The sequence below is a fragment of the Thrips palmi genome, unplaced genomic scaffold, assembly GCF_012932325.1.
Source record: "Thrips palmi isolate BJ-2018 unplaced genomic scaffold, TpBJ-2018v1 HiC_scaffold_11, whole genome shotgun sequence".
NCBI classification, from domain to species: Eukaryota; Metazoa; Arthropoda; class Insecta; order Thysanoptera; family Thripidae; genus Thrips; species Thrips palmi.
In genome coordinates this window covers 4,260,511-4,280,200 of record NW_023144622.1, presented here as the reverse complement: position 1 = coordinate 4,280,200, position 19,690 = coordinate 4,260,511, and the positions used below count along the sequence as shown (strand labels likewise).

The 19,690-nt window shown below is 60.0% G+C and overlaps 1 protein-coding gene across 2 annotated transcripts in view; it reads right to left on the bottom strand.

Moving 5' to 3' along the window:
- The window catches only part of LOC117639348 (ephrin-B1), a 321,150-nt gene that overhangs the window by 56,208 nt on the left and 245,252 nt on the right, over positions 1-19,690 (bottom strand). The window contains exon 1 of one of the 2 annotated variants that reach the window (XM_034374921.1): positions 17,673-18,151. The exons of the other annotated variant lie outside the window; for it this stretch is intronic. Coding sequence (XP_034230812.1) covers positions 17,673-17,866 — 194 coding nt within the window. The 5' untranslated portion in view covers positions 17,867-18,151. Of the gene's footprint in view, positions 1-17,672; positions 18,152-19,690 lie in introns of those variants that run through there. 2 annotated transcript variants of the gene reach the window in all.

Sequence of the window (19,690 nt, the reverse complement as noted above, 5' to 3'; positions counted from 1 at the left end):
CGTCATCCTCCACATTCGCCAGACGGGCACTTTTGTCGTCGAGAGGCAGGCGACCCCCTCCTTTGCTCTGTCTCTCTCGCACCCGCACGGCACGCCCCATGATGGTTCGGAATCGCTCTGCAGGCATGCATCCGTGTGTCACAGACAATCAAGATACCCCGGCCCCCTCGCCTACTTTTCATTTTCCTCCTTCTTTATTCCCTCGCAGAGACGGACTGCCTCCGCCACCCCGGGCACCACCTCGGGCAGGTGCGCCAACCCCCGGCCGGGGAGAAAAAAAAATACAAAAACAAAAAAAATGCATATTTAATTGCTACTGCATAGATCGTCGTCGTCATCATCATCACCGTCTTCAAACAAAGTGGATAGGTCATTCTCTCCAAATTCCGACTTGGCATGAATATTCATCTCGGACGGGCTGCCGTCGAGGAGTCAAGCCCGCCTCTGTCTCTCTCACTCTCTTACCACACGAGTGCGAGAGAGAGGGACGGAGTGGCACCGCTCCGCAGGTGTCGTGTTTCTTTTCATAATTCATTTTCGAACGCGTCCCACACGTAGAGTGTTGCTTGTAACGGTGGTGGTAGCGACCTTTGGTGACACGTGTACACACACACGGCGCGCACACGCACACACACACACACAGTCGCATTAGCATATCCCGCTGCTCATCACTCAGGGTCAGTGTGGTCAATTAACTAGACCGGCCGCAAAACAAGGAAACATCAACAGGAACGCGTCCGAAAACAACAACAACAAAAACAGCAACAAAACGGAATGAGAAATTCAGCAGTGCACTGGACACCTCGCGGCACGCGCGGCGCGCGGGGGCGGACCACGCCGTCGACGCCACGGTGCAGACGACAGGGCGTCTGCACATTATTCGCAGAATCGCCAAATGCGGCTTAGAGAGCGAGAGAGAGAGAGAGAGAGAGAGAGAGAGAGAGAGAGAGAGAGAGAGAGAGAGAGAGAGAGAGAGAGAGAGAGAGAGAGAGGCCGACGACGACGCGAGTTCCACGTACTGGTGACGGAGCAAGAGCTATCCGTCAATCAACAGGTAACGCCGCCTGCAGACTGACTCCGAGAGTCGTCCTCGTCGCTCTGTCTCTCTCGCACTCGCGGGGCGTGCCGCCTGGGTGCGAGAGAGACAGAGCGACTCTCGGAATGAGGGCCGGACCGGACCGCGCGGTCGCCGAACGCGGTCGAACGCGGCCGAACGTCGCCGGCCGCGGACGAGACAAGAGCCCCGCAAGTGCGGCGGCCCGGCGGCGCAGTTGGCGCGTTCCTCCGGCCTTCCTTCCCTCGGGGCCCTCTAGCAGTGTGGCGGCAGTGGCGGTGGCACCGCTAACGACAAGCAGTGCGACAGAGAGAGACGGAGAGCGACGGCGCTGTAAGGGCATTCCGTGTATACACGGCCGCCTCAACGTCGCCTCGCGTAACGAGCTCAACCTTATATGAGTGTGTGTGTGTGTGTGTGTGTCACACAGCCACGCACACGTAGTGCGGATAAGAAGCTTGGCTAAGGTTGCACTGCGCGCGGCGGCGGCGTCTCGCCCCTCCACTACAACAACCTTTTTCCATCATCTTTTTCTGATTTTCCTCTCTCTCTCTCTTTCTTCTTTATCCGATTAGAAAACGTGTACATAGCGCACGCACGGCAAGTGCAGGCACACTGGTCCTCAAAATAGTGCAGTCGTCTCCGGCTGGAGGAAAAGCGGGGGATCGTTCTCGTCGGGCCAAAATATATAGTGATAAAGAAACAAAAGGAAAGGGAGACAAATAATAAATACAAACGGGGTTGACAGTCTCCTTTCGTTGTTCCTAACAAGCAGCAGCGGGTCGATATACTAGTGTAGTGAAGTTGGTCCGTGACCTCGATTCGGGGCTGCCGTATTTCCGGTGATGAGGTGATGATTCAACAAGGCGCGGCACGGCACGGCATTCCTGGCTGTCATCGAGAGACGTCGCCAACGTCAGCGACCAAGGTCGCGCCATAAATTAGACCGGGAGCTGTCTTTGCATGCCTCGCAGTGTGCCTTGCACCATGCCTTCCAGTGTTGCAGCAGCCAACAAAAGAGACGCAATTTCTGAATCGCCCGCCCCCGCCACGGTCACCATGGTCACCATGGTCACTCACCCCGAGACCGTCTTCCCCCGAAAACCGTCGGGGTGCCGCCGTCCCGTTCCGCTGCCCGCCCGGAGGATCGTCTGTCTCTCTGACACACCCGCGGCACGCCGGCACGCCCCACGAGTGCGAGAGAGAGACAGCGCGACAAAACGATCCTCCGAGGCGGCAGCCGTGTTGTGTGGCGCCACTGCTAATCCGATGCAACTTGATCCGACAGGGTTGCGTCACCGGGGGGTGGTTCCCGAGAGTGGGTTGAGGTGGTTCCCGAGAGGTGGTTCCCAAGGTGGTTCCGGAGGCGCGTCCGCGCGCCCCAACCACGTCACAGACCGTTACCTGGTTATGTTGCACGACGGAGAAGGAAGCGCCAGCTGAGCGATTCCACGGCACTTGGTCGCTCTGTCTCTCTCGCACCCGCACGGCCGGCCCCACGAGTGCGAGAGAGACCAGCGGCTGCGCTAATCGCTGCTGACATTGCGGTCGCTGTTACGTTACGGACGTGCCCCTGACGGCCCCAGGACGCCGGTTCGTCGCTCTCTGTCGCACTCGCGGGGCGCGGCGTCGCGGTGCGAGAGAGACAGAAAGCCGCCTCTCGGGACGGCGCCCCAGGCCACGACAAACCGCGCGAGATGACCTAGAGGATCCGCGAGCCGCAGCGCAGCGGCGGCTGAGGTCTCGTTGGGCTGCCGTCAAGTCCACCGCAAAAAAACAACAACAAGAACAGCAACAACAAAAAATCAAACCGCGCGCTTGGGCCGCTGGCGTTCGGGGAAAAAAGCGGAAAAAGAAAATACACGCGAAGACGGGGAAAAAGATGGGAGTGAAACAAGGCGGGGACGGAGACAATAAGTCGTCGCCCCGACAGGAAAATCGAAGTCTCATACACGTTTGGCCCGCGTGATGATCGCGGTGGCGTGGAGGGGGGGGGGGGGCGCGCGTCGCAGCGCCGACACCCGAAACAATGGGGACGCAATGCCGTGGCAATGCCGGCGGAGAGATGAGTTCGCAGTGTGCACACCACTGTGTCGCCCGGAGTATTCAAATCCGGAGGGGGAGGGGGAACGCACAAGTGCATTTACTTCCAGCCCTCACGCCAAATGACTCACGTGTCGTTTCCCCCTTCTCTGGGAGCGGTGCAGTGCGCTCAAGACGACCATTCATTGCGCAAGAATGCATTCACGGGCAAGTGTGAAAGTACCAGTGCCTCAGCACAAAGGGAAAGGGGTGGATGCCCGGCCCGCGGAAAACAAAAGCAACGCATCAGCCGCCCGAAAAAAAAAATCTGTTTAAAACGCGCTAAAAAAAGGGGAAACACGAAAAAAACGGAGGTGGATAAAAGAGGCGGGCGGCAGCGGGATTCGAACCCACGACGCCTTTCCCCACGACTGCTTGCTGAGCAGCAGCGGCTTGGCTGACCCTTAGCGGCCGCTGGCTAGCGGTCACGACAAGTGTGCGGTACCGCTTGCCTCCGCCCCGCCCCGCCCCGCCCCGCCCCGCCACCCCCATAATTGGGCGCTCGCGGCCGCCAAAAGGCAAATCCGTTTTAAATTTACACACTTCTCGGCCGCGGCCCGCGGCGGCCCGACAGACACGCCAGAAGCGGCGGCCCGGCCGGCCAGAGACCCCGAGACGCTGTGCCGGCTTCCGAGTGGAGTGGAACACGGAGTGGAACACGGAGTGGAACACGGAGTGGAGGCTTGGCGCGGAGGCAGCTCTAATCCCGAGAGGCCGGCCAGCCACGGCTCCAAAACCCTTCCGATGACTGTCAATGGCGATGGCCGTTGCAGGTGCGGGACAGGCCCGGCCCGGCCCAGGGCCACTTCCACCCCGAAAACGGCGCATATCTCTTCCAAATCCTAAATAAACACAATAATATTCAGCCGGGTCCCCGGCGCAGCATCGCGCCTTTACTGCCTAGGGTGCGAGCGGAACACCGAGCCATCGCCTTTGTACTCGCGTTCCAAAAGGTTTTTATTATTACCCGTGGCGCGCGGGGAAGGGGGGAAGGGGGAGAGCAGCAAGATGGCCCTCGGAGAGTCTCGGAGAGGGAGAGAGAAAGAAAAGGTATCATAGTGACGTGGAGAGTCAGTCGGTTGGAGCAGTCCCATGCCGTGGAGTGGGACGGGCACGGGCACGCCTCTGGCCCGCTACGCCACGCCACGCCACGCCACGCCACGCCACGCCACGCCTGGACGAGGCGACGTTGCCGCTGTGAGCCAGCCCCTCGAGGGAGCCAGCCAGTCGGCCGGACTCGCACGGGCGCCCTCCTCGAGCGAGGAATCTCCACACACTCACACACACACGCACACGCTAAGCGGTACAGCATCCTTCTGCACACCACACACACACACACACACACACACACAACACAACACACACACACACACACACACACGGACGCGCGCGTGTCTCCTACAGGTGGACTGTCGCCGCCATGGCAACGCGGTGGTGTATATTTAGGCCCCGATATTTGGACCCCAAAACAACAAAAGCGACCAACAACAACAACAGCAAAAAGTGTCGCGGTCTGACACCTGGCCGCAGCGTCCGCAGCGATGATGGCTGTCATCTGCCTTGACGCGCGCTGACGCGGTCCCCCCCCCCCCCCCCCCCCCCCCAAGCGCAGAGCGCCCGGTTCAGTTTTTGCGGCAGCCACATCAGTCAGCGAGAATAACAAATGACATTTTTATTGAAAAGGAAAGTATATAGAGGGCAGCATATTTCCCGCTTTTTTCCCCGACGACGACGAGTATGACATCAGGCCGGCGGCGTGCGAATAGCGCGAGCCGAGCGGTGGCGGTGCGGATAGCGCGACTGCGAATAGTGGTGGCGTGCTTATCGGGGCCGGAAGGGCGGGCGGGGCGGAAGGGCCGTCAAGGCCGAGGCGGGCCGATACCTCAAATCCAAATGATACACTGGGCGGTGCATAAAACAAAGCCTGTGGACACAAGGGGCCCCGCCAAGGCTTATCGCAGAGGAGGCCGAGGAGGAGGCCGCCGCCGCCAAGGCCCACCCTAGACACACACACACACACACACACACACACACACTCACAACACACACACACAGACACCACTCACACAGACGCGCACCTGCACTCTAATGGATTTATTGAGCCGGGGTTGTTTGCCTTTCACACAAGCGTCACTGTTTGCCCGGCCTGGATTTGTACTATCGCATACCGCACACACACATACACCACACACACACACACACACAAGACGCACACACCTACGGGGCGGTGCAGCCTCAAACGACAGGTGAACCGCGAGCGGGAAAAAAAAACTAAATCAAGCGGAAAATCGAATCAAAGTAAGAAAGAAGATGACTTGTCGCTGTTTGATCCCGAATCGGCAGAGACAAGAGAAATTGAGCTATTTCCTCGTTCCTGGGGCGGACTCGGTACTTTCACCCCGCCCCCGACGGGACCCGAAACTTCTTCCCGATCGGGCCATTGGTCGTCAAACGAGCCGTCGAAGGGCCGCCGAACGGCCGTCTAGCCGCGTCCCAACGGCCCAACGACCGTCCACTACACCACATCAAGGCGACAAGCGCGACAAGCCTCGCATTTAGCCCGACCAATGTGGGCCACTCCATTACGGACCTCCGATTGGGTGGGTGAGAGAGAGGAGAGGGAGACAGAGAGGGAAATGGACTTCCCTCGCAAGCAACATGGGAGTTTTCGTTGTAGCTACGGCGGAGCGGGCTTTTCGAAGCAGTGTGTTCGCACTACACGGCTCAATCCTCGCCACTGTGAATGCGAGCGGAGCGCGGCGGGTGTGTCACTGAGCGTGAGTTCGATACCCATCACCGCCGGCGGCGGTACCCGTTTTTCACGCCCTGGAAAGCACGAATCGGTTATAAACTGGAAGATGCTGAAAGTGGCGTGGCGTCGCGTGGCGCGGCACGGCGTGGCGCGGCACGGCACGGCGCGGCACGGCACGGCGCGGCACGGCACGGCGCGGCTTCCCCAATATCGTGGTCACGAACGCGTCGGGAAGGCGAAAGGCAATCAAACTTTACTACGGCCGGTCTGTGAATAAATTCCTCTTCCTGCAGATAAGAGAGGCTCCGTCGGGAGAGAAGGGCCAGCCACTTGGAAAAAGGGAGGGGGGGGGGGGCTGCGGGCAACACGCGCGATTCTGCCCGGTTTCGAACGGACGGGATTTGCCCGGTAGAGACGAGCGTGGCCAATCAGCCGCCAAACCGTCACGCACACTACAAGTTGCCATCACCGGCAATCAGGCCCAATCCTCGTACGGCCCGGCTCGACCCGCGGTCGCGGGTTCAACACCCGGCGGGGCCGGGCACCTCGCGGACACCGCGCGGATGTGACTCAGCCAGCCAGGCAGCCCTTGGGAGCAAATACGGGGCACTACGAGGGGGGCGCGGCGCCGCCCGGCGCACTGGCTATCGGGGACGTCAAACATAAACAAGAGAAAGCCTCCACAGAACGCCGACACTAAATTAGATAAGCGCATGCATTCCATGTGGCACCGCGCCGCACCGCGCCGCGCGGCGCTAGACCGCTGGCGACCGGCCGCACCGCCAACGCCTTGCCCCGCACGAACGCGCCACAGTGGGCCAGAAGACCGGTGGAGGCGGACAAAACTCTAGACGCGTTTTGAGCTCCAGAGTCGCTGGACAGGACTCGAACCGAACGTGTGACCCCACCAATGGATTGCTCTCCGAACGAGGAATCCATTGGTGGGGTCACACGTTCGGTTCGAGTCCCATTTAGCGACTCTGGAGCTCAAAACGCGTCTAGAGTTTTGGCCGTCTCCGCCGGTCTTCTGGCCCACTGTGCACGCCTTGCCTTGCCGGGCTCTGTCATTAGCGAGAGCGAGACGGCGAGACGGAAGGCAGAGACAGCGACAGCGATAGCGGGCGCCAAAAACACGTCTGGAGGCGCCGCCGAACAGAGTGGGCGAACCCGGCGGCGGGGCCAGGCCGGCCGGACCGGGGTTCGACTCCCGGCCGCCGCGGCCCTTTTTAACCGCGCGCGTAATGAGTACGTGTCGTACCGACTCCATTAATGCGTGCGAGTGAGAGAGAGCTACAGTGTGGGCGCGCCTTTCAGCGCCTGATGAGAAATTAAGCGGCCCGCGCCACCAGCAGTGCAGTGTACCAGCAGACGACGCGCCGGGAATTAGAGGGTGCAGTGAGGTGCATTCGTCATTCGGGGCGTTTTAGAGCGGCGGCTCCAAACCTCGGACTGCCCGGCCTGGCCGGTGCGGCGCTGCAACGCGGCACCGGCATGTGGGCCGCTTCTCCGAAAAGCAACCAAAGCAAACTGTTTCCACGCCCAGCACACAAGGGGTGCATCACACACACAGACAAATACACAAGTCGTCTCCCCTGTAATTGCCGCATTTACGCTCTGGCCACGAAAAGGGCCTTACCAGTGTACCACACAATGTCCGAACGGCTGTGTATTTAGCCCCTTACTATAAACTGTTTGGGCCCAAAAGCCGCGTCGACGGCGGACCGGCCCGCATCGCGGCACAACGCGGCACAACGCGGCGGTCGGAGGCCCCTGGAGGTGAGACGGGCGTCACACAGTGGGCCACACCACTGGAAGTTGAACGGCCACTGGAAGCCCACCGGAAGCTCGCTGAAGTCCGAAGCATGTGTTGGACGGAGGTCAGACACGCGGATTCGAGAAATACCCCTCGCCACGCCACTGCCAAGCGGGGGTGGTGATTACGCCTTCGACTGCCATTACTTCGGTGCAGTACTGGGGTAATTACTCCAGTGCACCCACGTCAGGAGCCTGTCTGTCGGCGCTGTCGCACTGCGGGGCAGGCAAGGCAGGCAGGCGGGCAAGGCACGGGCGGCCAAAGCCCGACAAACCCAGCAGCCCGTTTAGGACGATTCCACGAAAATTATATCCGTGCCTTTGGGAATGCGAGCGTAACTACCGGGTAGAGGGCCTAGGGCAATTAATAAGGAGTAAGGGTGGCCAAACGAGGGTTGCTGCAATTACATTCATCCAGCAGCATCTCACGAGCCGGCCGGTCACGAAGCCCGCCGCCGTGCCGCCGTGAGTGCGAGAGAGACGGCACCAGACTGCTGGAAACATCACTCGACATGAATAGTCTAGCCTCGCGACGAGGCGCGGCGCCTGCAGCGCGCTGGCACGCAGCATGGGGGTCGCCCGGACGCACACACCGATTTAAGCCAATTTCCACAGTGTAGGGGCGGACGCGCTGCTGGACCAGTGTGGCCGCTCCCCCGCGGTGTTGGCCGCGTCTCCGGTCGCACGGTCTTGATCGGCAGCGCGAGCAGCCGGGCTGGCAGGGCTGGCAGCCACGGCCTAACGAACGCGGGGCTCGCGCTACGCTACATGACTGTCCCGGCTGGCGCCCCGCCCCGCCCCGCCGATGCTGCTTCCGTACGACTTAGGGTCGGCACACGGTCATCATTCGGCGATTAGAGCCAGCCAGGGCAGCCAGCCCCGCCAGCCCCGCAGCCCTCCCAGGGAGAGGCGCGGCGTCCGCGGCGCACAGTGCAGGACCGTTCAGTCGTCGTTACTGAGCTGAATTTGTTGCCGCTGCCCTCTGAGATGCAGGCCGCAGCGCCACTCCCACGCTCGCCATCTCCGGGCCGCGGAGCCGCGGGTTCGATCCCCGCCGGCGGAGTCCCCGTTTTCGCCGTTTTGAGCGCGCGGCCCGAGGAGGCACCACACTGTGGCTTACAGTGCAGTGCGCCAACTTGGCCCTTCTTTTCCGCATCATTTGCCCGATGGCAGCGCTCCAAGCGCTCCAGCCTCCAACCGAGCAGAGACTGCGTCGCCCAGCGTCGCCCCCGCAGCCCCCGCCCCTCTCTTGACTGCCGAAATCCTTCTGCGAGTCGTCGCAAAGCGGCCAGGGAAGTTGGACGGCAAGGACACAAGCCACAAGGCTTGATTCCATCTTCCCAGCCCCCCCCCCTCTCTCTCTCTCTCTCTCTCTCTCTCTCTCTCTCCAGCAGCACGCGCGTACGTCATCCCGAGCTGTGTGTGGGCAATTACAGCTGGCTGCGGGAGAAAATTGCTCCCGGCGGGAATCGAACCCACGACGACAAGGCGTGCGGAGTAGGTAGTACTCGCGGTGGCACTGTGTGTGCGCAGAGGAATGTTTTAATGCATGAGACACACATAGTGGGTCGTTATTCTAATGACGGAAACCCGGGGGGGGGGGGGTCACTCTCTCCCGTGTTCAAAGGCCCAAAGATGCTGTACAAACGTGCGCGCAGACCCCCGAAAGTGGCCAGACCGCCGCTGAGCGCGAAGTGCAGTGGAGTTGCAACCCTTCTCTGTCCCAGTGCACTGTGAAAAGGGTCGCCGTCGTGCGCGGTGCAGCACTGCAGTGCGTGCGCAACACTTGAGTCTCGCCTGTCTATTTACCCCTCGCGTGGCGTGGCGTGGCGTGCCGCGCTACCGGTCACTGTCTCTGTCCCTCCCATTGTCCGCGACACTGCAAATACTATGCGCTGCACCAACTGCACCCCTCCACTAAAGCGAGACGCCGCCGCCAGGCACCGCAAGCGGAAAAACTAGAACACTAAAATGATTTCCGCAAAAGTCCACACACGTGAAGCCGACAAAAAGAAAGAGAGAAGTTATACCAGCAGCTTGGGAATAAAAGATGAGTATGTTGTACGACGAATCGAAATTAGGGGGTGGAAAAAAGGGAAGCGAGACGGCGTAGGAAACTCGCACTACAACTGCATATGCTAGTCCTCTGCATGCAGGCTGCCAAATCGAATAAATGGTTCGGAAAAAAATGAGACCGCGGAGAGGGGGAGGGGGAGGGAGGAAGGCTGCACGCGCCGGAGCGCGGAGGAGAGAGAGAGGGGAGGGGGAGCGGTGCGCGTACTCGACACCGCGCGATTGCACGACAAAACAAATCGAAACGCTTTCATGACACGCTGGCCGCGCAGTGCACCACACTGCAACGCACCACGCCGCCGACGCCGCCGGCCGCGTCATGCGATCCCTCGCCGTCGTCCTGGCCGTCGTCCTGCACCGGGGCCGCGCTGGGCCGCCAACCCTTCGGATTAAAAACTATTATAACAACTCAATCGCGCGCCAGACGCCTCTCCAAAATTTGCAGCCGTCCTCCCCCTCGTTACGGAACCCTTTCAGTGGATTACCACCACCGGGCGAACAGACGGACGGACAGACAGACAGACCGAGCGGGTGCCGCGCATATGGAGTTACACATGCTTCGTTACGGTGGCGCGGTGCCGCACTGCATTCCACGGACAACATAAACTACTGCCGCGGTTCGGACACCTCGCCTCGTCCAGGTTTGTCCAGCGGGACACTCGCACACACCACACACACACACACACACACACACACACACCAGGACAACATGCAGGCGCACACACACACTCACACGGAGGCAAGTACAGTGGCCGAAAATACGCCGGCAGCGTGCCGCTTATTTTGGAGTCCCTTGCTAGCGGTACGGTCCACACAGACACAGACGCACACACACACACAGGGGAGTATACCCGGTACCCGTGGATAAAATTCTACCCTAATTAAACCACCGAGGTGAACCCGTACATTTCCTCCTCAGCAACAACAACAACAAGAGCATAACAACACGCATGCCACAGCCGCGTCGGTAAAGTACAGAGTATGCGTACATCAGATTTGTATGTAATTATCCGTGCGGGGGAATCAAGGCGGCGGCGTGGGAGGGTGCGGGCAGTGTAGTGCACATCGCGACGCCTCCGCCCGTCCGTCCGCGACCGACCGTCCCGCCCGGAGGACCGAAGACGCTACACTCTGAGGCCGTGCAGGTGGGAAATGGTAATGGTCCGGGCCAAAGCGTCAGCGTCGCTCATAATTTTCAGGATAAGAAGAAGAAGAAAAAGGAGGAGGAGAGGAACTTGTCCACCGGGATGCGTGTACCGGCGCGCACGGTACGGCCCGGGCAGGTACCAGTAGGAGAGAGGCGGCGATAGAGGTGAGGAGAGAGAGAGAGAGAGAGAGAGAGAGAGAGAGAGAGAAGAGAGAGGAGAGAGAGAGAGAGAGAGGCAGGCTGGAGATAATCGCTGCTACACGCCGCGCCGCGTGTACGCCGCAAAGCATGCGGTGCTGTGAACCCTGCAGGACCTGCGGCAGGACAAGACGAATTTTTCCTTCTCTCTCTCTCTCTCTCTCTCTCTCTCTCTCTCTCTCTCTCTCTCTCTCTCTCTCTCTCTCTCTCTCTCACGGCTGGACGCTAGGCGACGCTACGCGAGGTCCTGTTAGATTGGTGTCGCGGCCATTAAAAGTAGCCCGCGTTGGGAACCCTGCCTCGCGGCATGAGAAATCCGACGCCACGCCACGCCGGGCGCTATGAGAAATCGAGGATGGGGTCGCGGCCCGGCAGCAGCGACGGCGGCGGCTTGGCAGTCTTCCGAAACGGAAACGCACCAGAATTATCACATGAAAAGAGCCGAGGCGGCGAGGGAGCTTCGCTTGCTTCGCTTAGCTTGGCGGGACGTCACCGCGCGTGCCAAATCCACGCGATCGTCCCGCTCTGCTCCCCGACAGGAATACAGCGAGTGAAATTTGGGCCCGGCCTCGTAAAGACACGCTAACGGTGCACTGCCCGGCTTGGCTGTGCCCGGCTCGGCGTCATACTTCACCCGGTCGACATGTTTACCTCAATATCGGCCTGGTTGCCCTGCCCGGCGTGGCCCGGCCGGCCCCGCAGCCCGGACATGCACCTTGATGGGACAACCATTGACACCATCATATTTATTGGGGGCCCGCGTCGCCGCTTTGTTGCACCGGTGGCTGCAGTTTCTGTCTCTCTCGCACTCACGGGGCGTCCCTGGGCTCTCTGCGGGTGCGAGAGAGAAGGAGCGACGTCTGTCTTTCGGCAGGACTGCAGGTCGAGGCACGTCGTCGAAGCGCGTCGCACAACGAGGAGAAGCACTTTTCAATCCCGCTACACATTTTGGCAGGACAAAAGCAAACAAAATTAACGCGGAACGCCCTTTGCAGTGTGCCGCCGCCTTACAGTGTCGCGACGTCGCCCCGTTATGCAGCAATGCAGCTTACTGTCAATCCTGGACCGTCCCCGACGGCCACGCGGTCCAACTTGCCTGCGAGCGACTCAACGCGTTGGGGCAGCAAGACTTTGGAAACGATTCGACCAAACATTGGCCAGCCCTAGAGAAACTCAAGCACTGGTCAAACCTTTTGCCCTTCGAAGAGACACATTGGAACATTGCACAATCCAGGTGTAGGACTCAATGAAACATGAAACCCTTTAGATTCAGCCATGCGTTGGTCAGGAGCCATTGGTCAACCAGCCCTGGGTAGGACTCGGCAAAACATTGGTGTGTCGAACATTGTCCTCTCCTTGTAACTCAGCCAGCCCTTCTGCAAGGACTCGGTCAAACAGCGGTTAGAAGTGAGCCCTCCGCTGGCCAGCCCTTTGGAATGCCTGCGCCTCGCTGCAGTGTGCCACACAGTGTGCCTGCATCGCTGCAGCGGGGGAGAGGGGGGGAGGCAGCTCGCACGGTCGGCCACGACGTCGTTCGGACCGGGCCGGCGGCCTGGCGTAGCCTGGCGCAGCGAGCGTCCGTCGCAAACAGGTTTCCCGTACGCCATATAATGCACGCGGGGGCCTCTCTCTCTCTCTCTCTCTCTCTCTCTCTCTCTCTCTCTCTCTCTCTCTCTCTCTCTCTCTCTCTCTCCCTCCGAGCCACTCTCTCGCACACGGGCCAACTCACCATTATTTCCCCGCAAACACATGTTTCGCAAGAAACATTACTCGTTACTGGGCACTTTTGTCAGAGGGCCGGCGAGCATTCCTTGCCGAAGTCGGAGGCTTCACTCGGTCGCTGTTCTAATCACGGGTTTCGCGCTCCGAACCCGCCTAGGAGCAATGGGCGCCTCTGGGGGCGGGGTGAAGAGAGAGAGAGAGAGAGAGAGAGAGAGAGAGAGAGAGAGAGAGAGAGAGAGAGAGAGAGAGAGAGAGAGAGAGGAACAAAGGGTCGGCGCCTTCGCCCCGGGGGCCGCGACTGGACATGGCACGGCGAAGGACAGGTACTGCACGCCAGCCACCTTCACGCAACTAGTAAATCCCGTTAAACTTCGCGGCTCCGCGGCCTCGCGGCCTCGCGCTAGATCCCCGCGACCCCCGCGGCGCTGGCCGGTCCCTGCGGTCCCTCCGCCCACGCACGCCAGGCCGCGCCGTTCACCCGCCACGCCACTGTAGCCGCCGAAACACGAATCGCTCCGAATGAAGTTTCCTCCAATCCCCATCGAGACGTCGATAAAAGGCACGCCGAGTGTGTGTGTTTGCCTACAGGTGGCACTGCCAACAGATGCTGCGAACCTCGCTTCGCCCCAACGTCTGCAATAATAATCAGACGCAAAGGACTTATTCCCTTTCGAGAGGGATCCTCTATTCAGGGCCAGGTATAGGCCGCCCCGTCCCAGCGCGGCCCGGCGCGGCGAGTGTGTGTTTCTCTTTGTCCGTTCGACTCGGCGGAGAGGCCCACACGGCGGACACACACCAGCGCCCCGGCTACGGCCCATCGGGAACCCACCGGAGAGGACTCGGGAAAAAAAGTCGCGCCAAATATCGGCGTGTCAGTTCCTGGACACGGTAATGACCTCATCCGGACGACAGAGTCAAATTGCTCCGTCAACATGATCCATTCAAGCTGCACTTTTTTGTGTCGCCCTTTTTACGACACTTTCTCTGGCCAAGACTGCAGCATTCAGAGGAATGGGACACTGGAGCCTTTCTCAAAAAATCGCCCGAGGCCGAAAAAAAAAATGTCAAAAAACGAACTGACGCACACTCCTTTTGCTCGCGCGGCGCGAAGTCACGCACTTTTTCTCTTTTCAACTCGAGGAAACTATACGGCGGTGTAGGTCTGTTTCCAGCGGGCCGGCTGGAGACTGGCTGGAGGATGCCGGCTGCCTGGTTCATCGCTCGGCCCGGCTCGGCTCGGCTCGGCCGGGCTCGCTCCCACTTCCAGTGCTCCGCTCGGATTCGCCCTGCCTGGCGCTGTGGCACCGCGCGGCACCTCGTATGCCAACCACACTCGGACAATTATCGTCATAACTCTGCCGTGTGTGTGAGTGAGTGTGTGTGTGTGTGTGTGTGTGTGTGTGTGTGTAATTAAAAGGTGGCGCGTCCTTTCCAGATTGTGAGAGGGGGAGGGGGTCAAAGAGTGGGCAGAAACCACCACGCGGAACCCCCCTTGGAAGCACCCGTCCCGAAAAGTACAACGCGAAAAAAAAACGAAAGGCCACGACCCGGGATCGAACCCGCGCGCGAGAAAGGGAAAAGCTCAAGTCCCACGCGGCGGCGCATTAAACGACTTAGGTGTGACTGCAACGCCGCGCGCCGACTTTCTCAGGTTTACACTAAACGACTGTGAGGCGCCTTGTCGATGGGGATACTGCCTCACATGTTGCACGCTCCCTTTCCTCCCCCCCCCCTCTCTCTCTCTCTCTTTCTCTCTCTCTGCCGCCACTGCTCGGCAGCTCGCGGACACTGGACCTGCAGGAGTGACTCACCCCGATCACCCCCCCTCTCTCCAGAGTCCCGCTGCGCTGTGCTGCCAGTGGCGCGGACGCCAAAACGAGTTCCAGGTCACTCATCACTTTAAAGATGGCCGCCGTTCGCTTTCTTCCGTCTTCGGTGTAATTAATTCGTCATTGCTGTCCGTCTCTCTCGCTCCGTTCCGGACGGCGCCGTGAGCGCGACGGAGCGACGTCGCGACAGAGAGATTCGCCTCGTTCCTTTTCTCTATTCGGCATACTGTAACTAATTCCCTAAAACCGGCCGGGCGTAGTTCGCACGGGTTTACCGAGTGGCTAGTAAAACCGGCGGCCGCTCCGGGCGAAAACCCCCACAAAGCCGAGATGTTGTAAGTAAACCTGCCAACCCGCCGTACGAACACCAGGACGTGTTTTTTCCCACACTGTATTCCCATGGGGCGCCTCGCCGGGGTTCTGGGGTGGAAAGGGGCCCTCCGGAAGAGAAAGGGGGTTTCCCCCCCGCGAACACCCAGGACTCGGGCCCCCAAAGGCCACTAGGGGGGGCACTCTGTCTCTCTCTAGTCTCACACGGAGAGAGTTTGAGCGCGTCGGCCGGCCCAAGGTTTTTTTCCCCCCCAGAGCGCGCGGAAGGGGGAGGGACACCCAATCTCACACAGGGCGCCGTCATGCACGGAGCCGGCGGCGCCGCGCTCCGAAAATCGGCCACGGGTACAGTCACGGTCAAGAGCGGGGCAGTGCGCCGGCCGCGCTATAGACGCGGTGCGAACCTGTTCCCAGTGTAGGGCTGCCCACCGCGTCGCCCGAAGGAGCACTTCCATTCCGATCACATCGACACCCACCTCGCCGTCAGCGTTCCGGCGAATGAGTCTGTCTCTCTCGCACCCTGACGGGACGCCCCGTGAGTGCGAGAGTGACAGACTGCTCGGAATCAGTCCGCGGGCCGCTTCAAGGAAGTCATGCCGGCGATGCCACGCCAGCTGCTGACCCCCGTGTTGCTGTCGGGGAAATTTTAAATTTGCGCGACTGTTCGCTCGCCGCTTGCAGTCCGCTTGCAGTCCGCTTGCTGATGCAGGCGATAGCGGTGCCCGCCATGCGCCCCGCCCCGCCCCGCCCCGCGCCGCGCCGTGCAGGTGTTGGTCGCTTCGGCTATTATTGCATGGTCACCGGTCACGTTTCCAGGTTTTCCAGGCGCGCCAACACCCGCTAACTAGCCGGCAGGCGGGACAACATTATAAATGACACCAATTTCCAGTGCCGGGGCTGCCGATAAGCCGGGGCTAGCCAGGCTGCCGGATAGATCATTGCAGCCAATGAATCGGGCCACGCTGGGGACGTCTGGGGGCAGGTGAGCCCTCCACTGGAGGGCCAGCACTAATTTAACGTTACCCTCCTCCTGCTCCTTTGCCATTTCCTCGAGGACATGTCGCCTACCTGGCCCTGCCAGCCCTGCCAGCCCCGCCAGGCATGCCCTCCACTCGACCCCGTCGCATCCACCGTGAAATTGTGCAGCATGATGATACGTATTGACTCCACTTCATGAAGTCCGTTACAGTGCAGCAGCGTAATGATGTCAGAAACAACACGTGGGGGATTCCAGGCACATTGTGGCACACTGTGGCACATTCCCCCACGTCACTGTTTTCTTAGGGCACCACCGGGGCCACAATGACAGCGATGCCATACAGACCGCAGAGAAGTAGAATAAATATCCTTCGCGACTCCGTCATTCCGGGGCACCGCTCTCTCTCTCTCTCTCTCTCTCCTCTCTCTCTCTCTCTCTCTCTCTCTCTCTCTCTCTCTGCGGAATGGCCGGGCACCGCAAGGCCGAGTCATGGCACAGACAGCGTCGTGGCTCGGCGCTCATCTCAAACTGTGTCACCGGCGAGGCGACTTCCAGTGCTCCAGGACGCCTCCAGGACGCCTCCAGGACGCCTCCAGGACGCCTCCAGGACGCCTCCAGGACGCCTCTAGGACGCCTCGCGGATGCGGCGCCCTAGACTCCAGGCCGGGATGTGGTCGTGGCAAGCCAGCAGCGCCACAAACAATGAAAATGTCATCGCATGGCCGTGTAAAACACATGCATTCCATGCCAGCACGAGTCAAGCACACGGGCGACATGAACAAAAGACTCGCTGCCAGGGCCTGGCTTGCTGGAGTCTGCTGGAGCCTGCCGCGCTGGAGCTGGAGCGGCGAGCCGAGCCGAGCCGGGCAGGTGAGCGAGCGCGGCCGGGCCGGCCGGGACAGGCTGCCCGGATGGTGCCCGGCTCACCCGACGGCCGACCGGGCCGAGCGACGCCATCTCTGTTCTCGGAACATGGTATTGTGCGCTAGGGCGATCCGCCGGGTAGTCCGGGTGGCATACGCCACGCCCCGCCACGCCGCGGCGCCAAGCTCTTCCTTTTGCGTCCTTTCCGTGGAACGGCCCGTGGAACAACGGCGTGTTTTTGTCCGGGTTGACAAAGTGTGCTCTTTGACCCCATTGGTTATGCAAGCGGACGCCGTGGACGGACAGGCCGCAGTCATTTGGCCTCCAACTGCACAATGGACTTTGGAAGGTATTAGATCAGCCAGGGCAGCAACTTTATGCTTTACCAGCATTTAAGTCCCTTGCGCTGCTTTTGGAACGCGACTTGGAAACATCTTTAAGCACAGGAACAATTCTTTCATTGACAACTGAGGTGGAAGGTAGGCGAGGGGACTCCATCACCTTCCATACATTACATCAACTTGTGCTTCCGTGCACAAATAAAAGAAACCTTGTGGCAGCCAGGCCTTGGCCCAGGCAGCCCTCGGAGGGTCGACACTGACCACTCAAATGTATTCAATAAACCAGTTTGAATGCGACAGACAAAGGCCTCTCGTTAGTAAACATTCCCGATAGAACAGCTTAATGCACAAATTATCCCGGACACATTCAGGAGGGTTTCAGTAGCAGCAGCAGAAGGGGAGGTCGAAGCACACATCACACAGAGCGGCGAATCCTCTCGGCTTGTCTTGAAGTAATCCACAAGGCGGCGGCGTCCTGGCGATACTTACATTGGATTTGTTGTATTCCAATGGACGGTGAAGGTTTTCGTGCAGCTCACTGTCGATAGCAGGACAGTCTCGAAACATATTAGTAACACTAGCGTGAGGCATGAGGTCACCCTTGTGCAAGGCAAGGGCAACCTGCACCTTAGCACGCAGCTTCGTGCCACTGCACCACCACCCCAGGCCATGTTCAGCACCATGGCCTCCCTCACACACTGGGACCACCAGGACGGCGTCCAGGACGGCGTCCAGGGCGTCACACGGGCCCTCCAGACAGGGCTTCCATCTTGAGGAGCACACACACCACACACACACTGGCGAGGTACTCCGGGGCGTTGATCACAACCACATCACATCACTGCACCACAAAGACACACTTGTTCGCGACGCGAGTGAAGGCGGACGGTCGCCTTGTTGACACCGGGACTCGCGCTCGCAGCGAACACTCTCAACGCGGCGCGCGCGGCACGAACCTCCCCGATCGACATCCACCACTGTAGTGGCGAGAGAGGGGGCGCCGAGCGACCCGCCGAGCGAGCGAGCAGGGAGCCGAGCCGAGCGGGCCGCGAGATGGCCGCGGCCGGCGAGCCGAAGACGAGCCGACGGCGACCCGAAGCGCGCCCGAACGCGCCCGCCCGGAGGAGGCGGGGGTGGGGGCGGCAGGGGCGGGCGGCCAGGATGGCGGCGGCGGCTCGCCACGGGCCGGCAGGACCGGCCTGCCGGCCAGCAGGCAGCAAGCATGGCGAGTGGGTCCGAAGCGGAGCGAGTAGCGAGGAGCAAGTCCGAGGATGCCAGGCAAGTGAATCACACACATGGCCTGCAGCACGGCCTGCAGCACAGCCTGCTTCACCTGCACCGCGAGCTAGCCCCCGGGCGGCACCGCGCACCCCAGGACGGCACGCCCCTTCTTCACGTCACGGCCACGACGGCTTTCGTGGGCATTCCCTCACCCTCCGACCAGAAGCTTCAGCCCAACCCAAACAACCTAAGCTACTACTAAGCAAGAGTAAGACTGACAATTTCCTACCACTACTACCATCTACCCGTAGAGCAGGGGTGGTGCGGTACCCCAGTAAACGAGTTGGAAAGAATCAAAAGAAGTCAACAAGACAGCAAGCGCGTTGTATAACAGCGGTGTCTATAATTAGCAGTAGCTATATGGTCAGCTAATGACACATAAAACGTGTGTGGAAATCGAGCTAGACCTGCCCGCGACACGACAGGCTCTGCCGGCGGTCGACATATCCGTGAGCGGGGTTTCAAGAAACAGGCTCGATTTACAGTGGACGCGAATGAAATAACACGCAAGACAACACGGCTCATACGGTATGGGCAGGGCGATGTGCGGTGGCAGGGCCGGCAGGGCCGGCAGGGCGATGCGCTGACGTTCGTCCGCGTTCGTCCCGACTCGGCAGTGGCTTGCAGTGTCTCGGCTCGCTCCGGAACGCTTGCTCGGCTCGCTCGGCTTGCTGAACTACCGGCCTAATCAAATACCCGACGTGGTCAAACAGAGCCCTGCATACCTAGCGCAGGGCTGCCCGGCTGCCCCGCCGTCAGAGCGCGCCACTGCATCGCATTATTCTTATTCGCGTCAAGCATGTGCAGGCTGTGCAGGTGTACGCCTCGAGAGGACACTCCTCCGAAAGGGTCCTATCTTGCTCTACTGTCCTTCGCGGCCCCGCCCCACGCCGTTCCACTGCACTGCGCACCTCCGAATTAGCGTATAAAGCGCCATTCCGGACCCCGCTCGCTTCCGGTGTGGGCGAAGGGTCACCGTGCGTGTCCTTTCCACCAAGTTTCCGCGGGTTCGAATACCGTTGATTCCATTATTTTTTGAGGCTGTGTGAGGGACCTTTTTCATGTACTTACATTTGACTGAAATTTTTCTTTCCCTTTCTATGTAAAATTCTTTTGATATCAGTCTTGTTTTAATAATTTTCATGTCATGTATTCTTTTTTGTTTTAATAAAAATCCAATAAAATGTACTTTTTATGTTGGCGAACACCTCAGGACACCTCAGTGC